At 42.9% G+C, this 12825-nt stretch overlaps 1 protein-coding gene and 1 pseudogene across 2 annotated transcripts; one reads left to right on the top strand and one right to left on the bottom strand.

The window, feature by feature from the left end:
* Window positions 1-651: 651 nt before the first annotated feature.
* On the bottom strand, window positions 652-11678 carry IL17F (interleukin 17F). 2 transcript variants are annotated; one of them, XM_028846761.2, is made up of 4 exons: window positions 9574-11678; window positions 8360-8462; window positions 2698-2918; window positions 652-1139 (listed from the first exon to the last, which is right to left on the bottom strand). In XM_028846761.2, the coding sequence occupies exons 2-4, from the start codon at window positions 8390-8392 to the stop codon at window positions 902-904; spliced, it is 492 nt and encodes a 163-aa protein (XP_028702594.1). In that variant the 5' UTR covers window positions 8393-8462; window positions 9574-11678; the 3' UTR covers window positions 652-901.
* LOC114677591 (mitochondrial carnitine/acylcarnitine carrier protein pseudogene) lies at window positions 10318-11312 on the top strand (annotated as a pseudogene).
* Window positions 11679-12825: the final 1147 nt, after the last annotated feature.

Below are 12825 nucleotides of genomic sequence, written 5' to 3'. Positions count from 1 at the left end.
AAGCCAAGTCCTAGGTGGGAGTGAGAACTTATAGCCCACTTTCTCTCTGGAACCTGGGAGGCAGCAGCCATGCAGATGTACTTTGAGCTAGTGGCATGGTGGACGTAAAGGAGAAAATGTGGTGTGCAACAGAGGCACCAGAAGACCTCTCAGTTTCCTCAGAGTGGCATGGAGATCAGAATCTGGAAGTTTGTGTGCCTCTAAGATGTGTAAGAGATGGACAAAAGATAACCAGTGACCCCTAAAGGGCCCAGAATTCAGAGGAGGAAACAAAGTGGCCACCATGGCCCTCATGACCAGGGGCTCTTTGGATGGCCTCTATCAACACATGGCCCTTCATATGCATTTCTTACTTTTCTTTGTATCTCCACTGGCTAGCACAGTGGCCAAGAAATACTTGCTTTGTAAAATAATGTAGTTGGGATAACGAAGCAGTAAAGTGTCCCTAGGGAACCTGAGTTCTGTTTGTACCATTTTCCTTAACTCTTTATGTAACCAATCTCCAGGCACCATTAATAACAAAACAACCCTAACACTGGTGCTCTGATAAGGAAATATGAAAAACAAATGATAGGCATATAGAATTCCAAAATCTGTAGGGCTACACAGTCCGTGAGTACAAGCTGGAATTGCAAACAGACACCTGAAGTATTTTTCAATTATTAATACTTTATTACATTAGCACTGAATATATTAATTTTTCTCCTAACATTTTAGATATCAAATATAAAATTTAGTACATACACACATACATTGTGAATATTTTCTGTTTCCATCCATGCAGGTCTTATTAAGAGTCCTGTGAAGTGGAGGGAATTGGGGATCAGACAGGACTTGTTGCAGAGCACTGGATAAGGAGTGACATTTCTACAGCTTCTTCAGCTGAGTGGATGTACAACTCTTACTGCACATGGTGGACGACGGGGGTGACACAGGTGCAGCCAACAGTCACCAGCACCTTCTCCAACTGGAAAGAAACAGAGCAGCCTTGGTGCTTCCTCCGGAGGACCAGGGTCTCTTGCTGGATGGGAACGGAATTCATGGAGATGTCTTCCTTTCCTTGAGCATTGATGCAGCCCAAGTGCTTACACTGGGCCTGTACAACTTCCGAGGGATACCGGTTGGGGTCCCAAGTGACACTGCAGGAGGAGCAAGCCAAAGCACCATGGTGAGGCATGGGGGAGGAAGACAGCGAATGAGAGCCCCACAGCACTGGGTGCTCACCTGCAGGGAGGTAGTTCCGCAGGGCTGTGGCACAGGCTCCGGAGCCACACAGCCTGGAAGCATACACCAGCCTCTGGCAGTGACTTACCTTTCTAAGCCTCAGTTTCCTCAATTATAAGATGGGGATTTTCATATTCCATTTTCTCATGCAACTGTTGAGAATGCTCAGTGATACAAGTACATATAAAATACCCCACTGTACAAATGTTAGCATTCAATTCACATTAGATCTCTTATTGGCATTATTATTATTACAATTATTCTTTATTCTCTGCCTGGAGATTGAACGTCACTAGTCAGTCTTCCATCACTAGTCGGACTACAGAGCCTGTTGCTTGGAAAGGAAAGCCACAGTCCCAGAGGTCTGTGAATCTCAGACCTTCTCTCCATTTCTCCTTTAATAGGCCCCTCTGCCTGGAGGCATAAAGACCGCAACATTTATCCTGCCAGCTTGCCACTGTACATACTCCACTTGTAGTGTGACAGGACTCCCACCAAGTTACTTGAGGGTGTGTATCCACTGTCTGAACCATGAAGGATGGGCAGTGAGCCAGGGCTACCAGCACAGCCAAGGAGCAGGCCACTGAGAACCCAAATATCTCAGAGAGTATCTGAGAACCTACCAAGGGAAACAGTCCCATTGGACACACACAGTAGGCAAAGAGCCAGAAAATTTGCTTATGAGCAGCTTAGAGATGGGAGGCAGGGCGGATCTCTAGATCTGTCCTGCTGTGGCCCTAGGGCGCCCCATATGTAAGTCTTAATAAACTCATCTACTCGCTAAGCTGGACTTGTCCAAGTCATTCTTTGGTCTCTCCACATCTTCCCAGTTTGAGGCAGGGGGCACTACAGTCCCAAGGTTTTCTCATAACACACTCACATGAGAAGCTACATGACAACCCCAGAAACACTTCAATTGTCCCTGGAATCTATTTTTATACTTACATTTGGAGAGTAGGAGGGGGTGCTTGGTGTTCCAAGAACCTGTATCTTAAGGCCAAATTACAAAACTGTACCCTGAAGGTCTCCACCTAACATCCCATTTCCCAGACTGGCCTTTCTCCTCCACTCATTCCCACTCCTTAAAGGATAATGTCTAATCTGAGTGGATCTCCTTGAACCGACTTTTCTGTTTCCCATTTATCCTCATGCGGAGATAATTATGCAATCTGCTTTAAAGAACCCTCTCTTCCAACACAGGAAAATTTGTGAATTCTGTCCTAGAGCTACACGAAGCAGAAAAAGGCACAGAGTTTATGAGAATGTGGAAGCAAAATATTAGGACCATCAACCACAAAGGTGAACCTAGCCCAAAACAAGAAAGATGTGAGCTCCCAGGTAAAATGAAATTTTCATTGTTAAGAGGATTTTCCCTTGTATGTTTTCTACGTATTCTACATTTTCTACTTTATGATAAGAAAGAATTAACATATTTTTCCAAAGAATGTGAAGATCAGTCTCATTTGCACTTACGTGTAATTCCAGGGGGAGGTGGAGCGGCTCTCGATGTTACGTGACATGGAAACACGCTGGTTTTCATTGATGATGCCAGTGTCAAGCTTCATACTACCTTCTGGCACAGGTGGGCAACTCTCAGGCTTTTGGAAAAAAGTATGTCCTACTTTGGGGATTTTCCTAGCTGCCACCTCATTCAGAAAGGCAAGTCCCAATATCAACAGCAGCAAGTACTTGACCTGGAAAACAGAAGAGGCTGCAATCAGTTAGAGACTCGCCTCACCTACTAGCAAGAGATGCATGCTTTTGTGGAACTCAGCATTCCTGTCCTTTTATGGGATCAGGGCTTCTCTTTGCACCTCAGTTCCTCACCTGGAAATGGGAACACTCATACCTAAAGGTATCAAGGTGCCAAACTGAGAACTAAACTCATTAGCCTAGCTAGTAAGTGAAGCCCTCCAGAGTCTAAGAGCTTCTAAACAGTGAGACAGAAAGATGCGAGGGTCTGAGATTCGGTTAAAATCCTATCCTGGCTTCCTTGCTGAGCCTCTAGTTTCTCTTCCTTCCAAGTGGATAATAATGCTCACTTTATGAGACTACTAACAAGATTAAATAGCATGTTCTATATAAAACACCTATAAATCTGTAAAACGAAAATAGAGGCTTAATAAACGATAGCTCTTGTTTTTACTTCCAACTTGATATCCTGTGAATCTCCCACAAAATCCTTCCTCCAAGCCACTCCTCCACCTAGAATACACTGCCTAGAATACTCTGTCTGTCAAAATCCTACCCTTCCATTAAGGCCCAGCTCAGATATGATCTCCTCTAAGAACAGTCTCTAAAATGGTTCAATCAGAAGTATGTTTATTATCCTTAAATTATAAAGCTTTGATCATCTAGCACTCAAGCAGCATTTTTTAATTGTCTGGAAATGTAGTATTTGTGTTCCTGTCAGATCTACACCTATTAGATTGTAAGTTCCTGCATATTACACATGTTCATAAACACTTTCGGAATGAATGAAAGAGTGAGTGAGTGAATGAATGAACAAAACGATACAGTTAAATTGAACTATATAGTTAAGCTGACTGCATTAAGAAAAACATTATGCAAAACCAACGTTAGCAAAGTTCCAATTATCCATGCTAATTGAAAGAAACCGGGGCACTAATGATGCACAACAACGGAGAATATGGAAACTATTTCTCTTTAGCTCTGGAGCGTTTTTTTAATACTTACATTGAAACGCCACTTTATCTGGTGTTATAGTAACGTACAAAGAATGAAAGTGCCCCAAAGACCTAATGAAAAGAAAAGCTAAAAATCTTGCCAGATTCCCTTTGTCACAACCATGCTTTGCTCACCCACCATCGCCACTGACCCTTACTGGGGATGAGCAAGGCCCATCACAGACTCTCAACATAATACAGAAGAAGAGCTGAAGGCCGGGTGCGGTGGCTCACGCCTATAATCCCAGCACTTTGGGAGGCCAAGGCAGGTGGATCACCTGAAGTCAGGAGTTCAAGACCAGCCTGGCCAACATGGTGAAACCTCGTCTCTACTAAAAATACAAAAATTAGCCACGCATGGTGGCGCACACCTGTAATCCCAGCTACTTGGGAGGCTGAGGCAGGAGAATCGTTTGAACCCAGGAGGCGGAGGTTGCAGTGAAAAGAAATCGAGCCACTGCACTCCAGCCTGGGCAACAGTATGAGACTCCTTCTTGGGAAAAAAAGAAGAAGAAGAAGAAGAAGAAGAAGAGCTGAAGATAAGTTGCTTTTATTCTCTAGGCTTAGCGTTGTTCAGGCTCACACCTTCCATGAGTTAAGATAGGGAAAGTGATTAGACATGTTGGTTTCAAAGGCTCTCCTTTTCACATTTTGCAGATACTAGAGACAAAAAACCAATAAGAGTAAACAAAAAGGTCATAGTGTCCATTTGCCATACTGAGGAAGCTGATATTAAAAAGAAGTTGAAAGCAAGGTTGACCCAGAAAGGTCAGAATGAGGCTAATTTGCCTTTAGATAATCAGCAAGCATCAACTTTCATCCCCCACAATCGTTCGTTCATTCAACAGCTAGTTCTTGACTTTATAGTGCGGTAGCTCAGGGCATGGGCTTCAGAGTCAGAAGTCCAGGGTCTGTAACTCAATTCCGGGACTCTTAGCAACTATGATTCTGTTTCCTCAAAAAAAAAAAAAAAAAAAATGTATATATATGTGAAGATTAAATGAGATGATCCACACAAATCATGAAGAATAGTGGCAGCATATGATAAGTATCCAATACTGGCGACTCTAACTTGCTAACTCTATATTGTGCTACACAGTAGACTAGATAGATGTGGAATTCATGCTCATATACCTTCTGTCTTGACAAAGTGCTATGGCTTTTTTTTTTTTTTTTGTGAGATGGAGTCTCACTCTGTTGCCCAGTCAGGAATACAGTGGCACAATCTTGGCTCACTGCAACCTCCACCTCCCAGATTCAAGTGATTCTCCTGCCTTAGCCTCCCAAGTAGCTGGGATTACATATGTGCACCACCACACCTGCTAATTTTTTGTATTTTCAGTAGAGACAGGGTTTCATCATGTGGCCAGGCTGGTCTTGAACTCCTGACCTCAAGTGATCTTCCCACCTCGGCCTCCCAAAGTGCTGGGATTACAGACCTAAGCCACCGTGCCTGGACTGCTATGACTTTTTTTTTTAAAGATGTCAGCTTATATTAAAGGGTCTTAGATAACTTCCCAAGCCTATCAATCACATCTTTAGGGTTCTTAAGTAAATTCCTCCTTTGTGTTTTCTCTTTCCTCTTCTGTGTCATACTCACTGAATCACTATTAATTTTCATTATGAAAGCTTTTAAATACATACATTGGAGTTCTATGATTTAGCAATAATTACCATGTTTCTAACAAGTTATTATATTTGCTAATATACAGTATTTTAGAAAACGCTTTTACTGGATTTTCACAACTACCTGGTGAGGTAGACAGAGCTAGTATTAATTATCCCAATTAGACAGGTGAAAGAGTTCTGTCCCAAAGGGAATAAATAACTTGGTTGGGTTCACCAGCATATGAGTACCAGTCTCAGGACTCAAACCAAGGTGTCAGTAGTCAGTGCTATTGCCATTGAAGGTTATTTTTATTATTACCAACATTAATCTTAGTTTTGTCTCATTAGAAGAGCCAAGCATTTTAAGCGATGTGACAGCTGAACTAGATGTGCATACGTGTTGTAGGTCACATAGCTCTTTATCAGGAAATCAGATGATGTCTGCAAATTACTCCAATTTGCTCCACAAAGCTTTTGATCTGAAACTGTAGATGTTAGTGGTTATGTAATACAGAGTAGGGGCTCTGAACCAGGCTGTCGCTGGTTCTTAAGAATGATTTAAACAGTACCTCTCAGAGAAATTCAGAGCATTGTATGGACTTGAACTCTTATATGCCACCTAGAAAGCAGATGAATAGATATTGCTCTCAATCTATAGAACAGGGGACAGAGGCAAGGGAAAGCACCAGGTGAAGGTGAGCTATAACAGGACACCAACCTTCTCAGCCTAGCTTTGCACTTCACTCTAATGTGAGCCCACCTGAGCAACCTGAACATTCACCCCCTATACTCACCAGCAATGTGTGTTCTCCCGTAAGCATGCACCTGGTCAACCGCTAGGTCCATGAGAATTTGCCTCAACTACTTATTGAGGATGTCCTATCTGCCTGCACCTCTCAACTTCTAATTCTATTCCAATGCTCCTTGCATTGTTATGTTTCCTCCTGACAACCCAACAGATTTCTTTAAGGAAACTAGAAATAGAAATAGCTATGGAGCACAAAGCTACCCAACAGAATTGCTTGGATGCAATGGCTTTAAATTCAGAAATCTTGCCTCCGAACCATTCAAAGAGAAGCATAGTGTACTTGGAGCCAGAAAGCTTAGATTGGTGTACCAGTTATTGTGCTTACAGTATCCAGAAAAGTTAAATAAATAGCTTAATTGAGCTTTTGTTCATCTGTATAAAGTGGGAAGTATCCCCATGTACTTCAGAGGATTGATCAGAATTTCCAGGATAATAATAACAATATTAATATGAACAGTTAATACTTACTGAATGCTTTCTCTATCATTACCAGTTGTTGTTTATTAGGATGGCCAAATTAACTGAAACTTAAGCATACACAAATCTGCCAATACAGAGTACAGACTCATTTATTCTCAAAGATGTTAATTAATCCTCCCAATAAATGCCATGAGAAAGATGCCATTGTTATCTCCACTGTACAGTTGAGGAAACTGAGGCACAGAGAAGATAAATAACTTACCCAAAAATCCTACAGTTAGCAAGCAGTGGAGCCACATATGCCTGACATCAGAGCCTATGCCCCTAAATATGGCACTTTGCTGCGCTACATGTAATCTTTAAAATAACACATAAATATAAAATAAATTAAAACATACCATTGCTATATGCCATGAACCTTTTGTGATATTCAAGCTCTTTTAAATTATATGGCTTGTAAAAGGAGAAAACAAGGAAATTACCTAAGCCAATAATAAAATGCAGGATTTCCTAACCTCTGTTTTCATGTGCCTCTGTAGTAAATTCTTCCCAGGCCTTATCTAATGCCAGGCAAGATTCCAGACCTGCTGGGGCTAGATTTTCATTGCATTGACATCTCTCTTTCCTCCAAGAAGAATGAGATGGTGCAAAATAAATAAATAGCAATCAGACATGGGAAATTTCCCTTCTCGAGGAGCTGTCCAAAGTCAACACTGGGTGATTTCACTTCTTCTACCCAGGGCACTCCTGCGGTCTCACGGGAATCATTAAACCTTTTGAGGCCTCAGTTTCCTTGGTTAAAATGTATATCTACATAATCCCTAAAGGGCTGGCCAAGCTCCCACCATGAGATAAGAATTTCAGGCCAACCTAACTCTATAATGGATGGCCACAGGAGAGAACCTGCTAGTTGTCTGTGATGCCAAGGACTGCACATACTAACAGCACCTGGGCAAAAGCCATTGGGTGAGGAGCTGCATTTTTTTTTTTCTTTGAGACAGAGTCTCGCTATGTCACCCAGGCCGGAGTGCAGTGGTGTGATCTTGGCTCACTGCAACCTCCACCTCCCAGGTTCAAGCCATTCTCCTGCCTCAGCCTCCCGAGTAGCTGAGATTATAGGCAACTGCCCCACGTCCAGCTAATTTTTGTATTTTTAGTAGAGACAGGGTTTCAAGTTAGTCAGGCTGGTCTCGAACCCCTGACCTCAAGTGATCCGCCCACCTCGGCCTCCCAAAGTGCTGGGATTACAGGCATGAGCCACTGGGCCTGACCTAATTTTTGTATTTTTAGTAGGGATCCGGTTTTGCCATGTTGGCCAGGCTGGTCTCAAACTTCTGAACTCATGTGATCCACCTGCCTTGGCCTCCTAAAGTGCTGGGATTATAGGCGTGAGCCACCGCACCTGGCCAGGAGCTGCATTTTTATGCCATTATAACTTTTCTAGTTATTTTTTTCTTTTTTGCCACCAGACAGGAGTCAAAATTAAAGTCATCTCTGTTTTTTAAAGAAGTAATTCCAAAAAGACCCCAATCAAACCTAACTCCTTAGAATTCTGTTTTCCTGAAATCCTAGGCATGACTGTCCTTAAACCAGAATGATTGTTGCTACTCACCATGACTGGGCCATGCAGGGTCTTCACTGTCATGTTGCACTGGTTGCTTGCTTTGTGCAGGAAGCTCTTTCTGTGAATGTATCTTCCTGTGTATGCCTGTGTTCTATCAATGAGAGTACCTGTTAGTTATATAGCAATCATTGCCCCTGTTTTGATTGACCTGCTTACTGTCTTTAAGTTGTGGTTGACCCAGAGTTACTGACGAATGCAGGGGTTTTTTTTTTAATTCCATTTCCCGAAGGGGAACAAAAGGGGACCCTAAAGAAAGGGATGACAGGAAAAGGACCAAATTTTTCTTTCCTTCTACCCTACTTCCACCCCCAGTGCCCACAAATCAGAGCAACATTTTTAATTTACTACGGAGATGAACCAAGTTAGAAATTGTTGTCAAATCTTTTTTGTTCTCCCACAAATTGCCAACACCCTTGTCACGGACCATATGTTCTACTTTCTAATCATGCAATATGAATCGTGATTTAAATGGGAGAAAACTCATCCTTAGAGGAGCCTTGGTACTAAACTATCTTTACCTCCATTTTATGAACGGGAAAACAAAACTAAAGAAATGAAATGACATCAGTGAAAGATTCAGAAATGATATACCCTAGTAGTTTTGTTATCTCCCTGAACTAATTATTTTTTAACCCCATGGTTAGACTCCTACTGGTGCTTAATAAATAATCATTATTCATTGTGTTGAAAAAACAAACTGTTTTCCTCTGCTCTCACACCACTACCAGCAATGCAAAAGACTTCCATGACCATATATGTGGGGATTTATCTCCATCAACCAGCAAGCAATCAATTCTGCATCCAACGCCAGCTAAGCATCTTCTAATCCAATTCAATTCTGACGTTATCTCCAGGTAGGCAGAGTCAGATCCCAGGGGTGCCCACAAAACTGCTCCCACTTTAAGCACCAGTCACAGGTCCAAAGCTCTGGGACTTCTGACCGACTGGCCTCAAGTTGAGGTTCCACAAACCCCTTGAGTTTGATTAGGTTTGATTAATTTGTTAGAACAGCTCACAAAACTTAGGGAACACTACTTTATATTTACCAGTATATTCCAAAGGATATTTTTAAGGATACAAGTCAACAGCCAGATGAAAAGGTACATAGAGCAAGGTTTGAAAGGGTCACAAGCACGGAAGTGTTCCTTCCCATGGAGCTGGGGTGCACTACCCTCCCAGCACAGGGATGAGCTACTGTTCACCTTTCTTAGAGCCTCCACAAGTTCAACGGTCCAAAGGCTGTTTGTATCCCATCCTCTTGGGCCTTTTATGGAATCTTCATTGTGCAGACATGATTACAACATGGAAAACTGTAAACAAATGTGATTGGATAAAAAGGGTATAACCTGATATTAATAGGTTGAATGAGGAAACCCAGCCAGGCCTGTCTGTTCAGATTCTTGTTGGCCTCTCTGAACAGCATTCCTTCCTCCTGGGTAGAGGGGAGGACCCTTCCTGAATTGAGGGTCTTATGGCCTATGATTAGACAACGTAAGTCAAAGAATTTCTTTATGACCAGCCCCAAGACAAAAGGTGTGGGAGTGATGTTAGATAAGAGGATATTTTCCGTTTCTATTGTCTTGGGGAGACAAGGTGGGCAGAAGTTCAGAGAGGGAGATTCTTTTTTCTGAGACCTATTTCTTAGGCCTAAAGTGCTCCATTACAATAAAAGACTGTCTTTTTCACCTTTATTGCTCTGAAGCTGTCTGAAGCTGCTTCAGTAACCAAAGACAAAAAAGCTAAATACCCCAACAAAAGATATGCTTATCATTTTTATCACTTGGGATATAATGAGGGCTGTGGGAGTTATGAACCAGGAGCCATGGACAAATATATACATATATATAATATCACATTTATACAACACATAAATGCCCATTACCTTGGCTATCTCTGAGAATGATTTTTTTTTTAACCAAAATGAATTAGCAAGCAGAAGCCTTTAAATGCAAGATTGGCGGCCCTGGCGCTGCAGCTGGGGCAGCAGAGCCAGGACGCAGGAACTGACAGACTCAGAGATAGGCGGACTGACCATGGCTGATCAGCCGAAGCCCATCAGCCCGCTCAAGAACCTGCTGGCCAGCGGCTTTGGTGGCATGTGCCTGCTGTTCATGGGGCACCCTCTGGACACCGTCAAGGTCCGACTGCAGACACAGCTACCGACTTTGCCTAGACAGCCTCCCATGTACTCTGGGACCTTGGACTGTCTCCCGAAGACTCTTAGAAGGGGCATCACGGGGCTATATCAGTGAATGGCTGCTCCTATCATCGGTGTCACCCCCATGTTTGCTGTGTACTTCTTTGGGTTTGGTTAAAGGAAGAAACTACGACAGAAACACCCAGAGGATGTGCTCAGCTATCCCCAGCTGTTTGCAGCTGGTATGTTATCTGGTACATTCACCACAGGCATCGTGACCCCTGGAGCACCCATCAAGTGCTGGTTACAGTTTCAGGCTTCTTCAGGGGAAACCAAGTACATTGGAACCTTGGACTGTGCAAAGAAGCTGTACCAGGAGTTTGGGATCCGAGGCATCTACAAAGGGACCGTGCTTACCCTTATGTGAGATGTTCCAGCTAGTGGAATGTAATTCATAACATATAAATGGCTAAAAAATATCTTCACTCCTGAAGGAAAGAGGGTCCGTGAGCTCAGTGCGCCTTGAATCCTGGCGGCTGGGGGCATTGCCAGGAAGGGATCTTCAACTGGGCTGTGGCAATCCCCCAAGATGTGCTCAAGTCTCACTTCCAGACTGTACCTCCTGGGAAATATCCTAATGGTTTTGGAGATGTGCTGAGGGAGCTCATCTGGGATGAAGGAATCACATCCTTATCTAAAGGGTCTGATGCAGTGATGACCCAAGCCTTCCCAGCCAATGTGGCCTGTTTCCTTGGCCTTGAAGTTGCCATGAAGTTTCTGAATTAGGCCACTCCCAACTTGTGAGGCTGAAGGCTGCTCAAGACTTCTGGATGCTGGAACTGTCACTGAGAAGGAAGAGTAGTGGGTAGAACTAAGCAGACTTGGAGAGTGAGGGGAGGGTGACGGTGGGATTAGAGCTCTGTGCATGGACTTGGTAAGACTATTGCCTTAATGACATCCTCTACCTTGTATAACTTGGTGTGTCATTTTGAAACTTGAATTCATTCTTGTCAATGTAAGGGACTTCAAGAGGATTTGGAGATCTAGTAGTTTCTAGACCAGATACAACCTGTGGCAAGAATGCTGCCTACCAGTTGACGGTGGGCCCTACCTCACCCAAAGTGTTTCTCATTAAAGAGGTAATCTCAGCTTCTCACTGGAGGCACTTTGGATGTTTTCAACCAGCTGACCAGGGGCTGAGATCGCCTTCAATCCCTAGCCAGGAACACCCACTTGATTTCCAAAGTACCACCTAATCCTGGGCTGCACATGGGAATTTGGACTTAAGCCCCACATCTGTGTCCAGGTGGACTGGGCTTATATGCCTAGGGAGAGATAACCTATTAGCTGTTGGATTTTGCCTTTTGTTTTTGTTTTTTGTTTTTTTTTACATATGCAAGTAATCAAAAGTAAAACTACAGTAGAGCAGCCTAATTTCCCAAGAGTAGGTGAAAAACTTTCCCTCCTACACAGTGAGGACAGTCCCAGCCTGCTGGGATAAGGGTGAAGGAAGGCTCTTTTTGCACACTCTTTTCTCATGAGAGCGCCATATTTTAACAAGAAACAATAAATGTTGTTTCTAATTTTTGAAGAAAAAATGCTTTAAATGCTCTGACATGAAATTTAAATGACCTGCAAAAAGTTAATTTGTCTCAGATCAGTTCAGGTTGTCAAACATTTGTTAAATACATTCTATATGTCAGGCATTGTGCCCTAGAGATACACAAACATTCCCCAAAAAACAGTAACTTATCTTTTTTTACATCCATTAAGATCGGGTAAAATTACACATAATCTTTTCACAAGGCAGGACACATTCTAGCAGGGCAAAGTTATTTTCCTCCAGCGTAACATGTTTGAACAACTCTTCGCCTGAAGAAAATGAAGAGTTGTTCTTAGGTTCATTGGAAGGCCCTCCAAAACTGATCAGAATTCTGTGATCACAGGCCTTCCATCCACCCTGCTCCCCTCCATGCCTGTGCATCCCTCTGCACCTCTCTCTGGAACAACCAGAAGTGTAACTTCTACAAAAAGATTTCTTCAAATCACCCTTTCAGGCATTGTTCCTTTCTTCAACCTCTTGTGCCAATACTTGGTGTATCCTGCCCTCACATACATGTTTTAGGATAGTTCCCTGGGGTCTTCATATATCTGGGTAACTTTACCCTGCCCCCCAATAATCTCTACCAGCCTCCTTCTCCAAATATACATCCTTAAATATACAATCTAGATTAAACTGTGTTCTATGCAAAGATAGACTCAAGTCCCCTAGCCAACTCCTTCTAACCAGACTGAACCGCCTAAGCCCACCTTATGG

Source organism: Macaca mulatta, chromosome 4 (genome assembly GCF_049350105.2).
Source record: "Macaca mulatta isolate MMU2019108-1 chromosome 4, T2T-MMU8v2.0, whole genome shotgun sequence".
Classification (NCBI taxonomy): Eukaryota; Metazoa; Chordata; class Mammalia; order Primates; family Cercopithecidae; genus Macaca; species Macaca mulatta.
The sequence above is the reverse complement of the archived record's forward strand: the minus strand, read 5'-3'. Positions and strand labels throughout refer to the sequence as shown.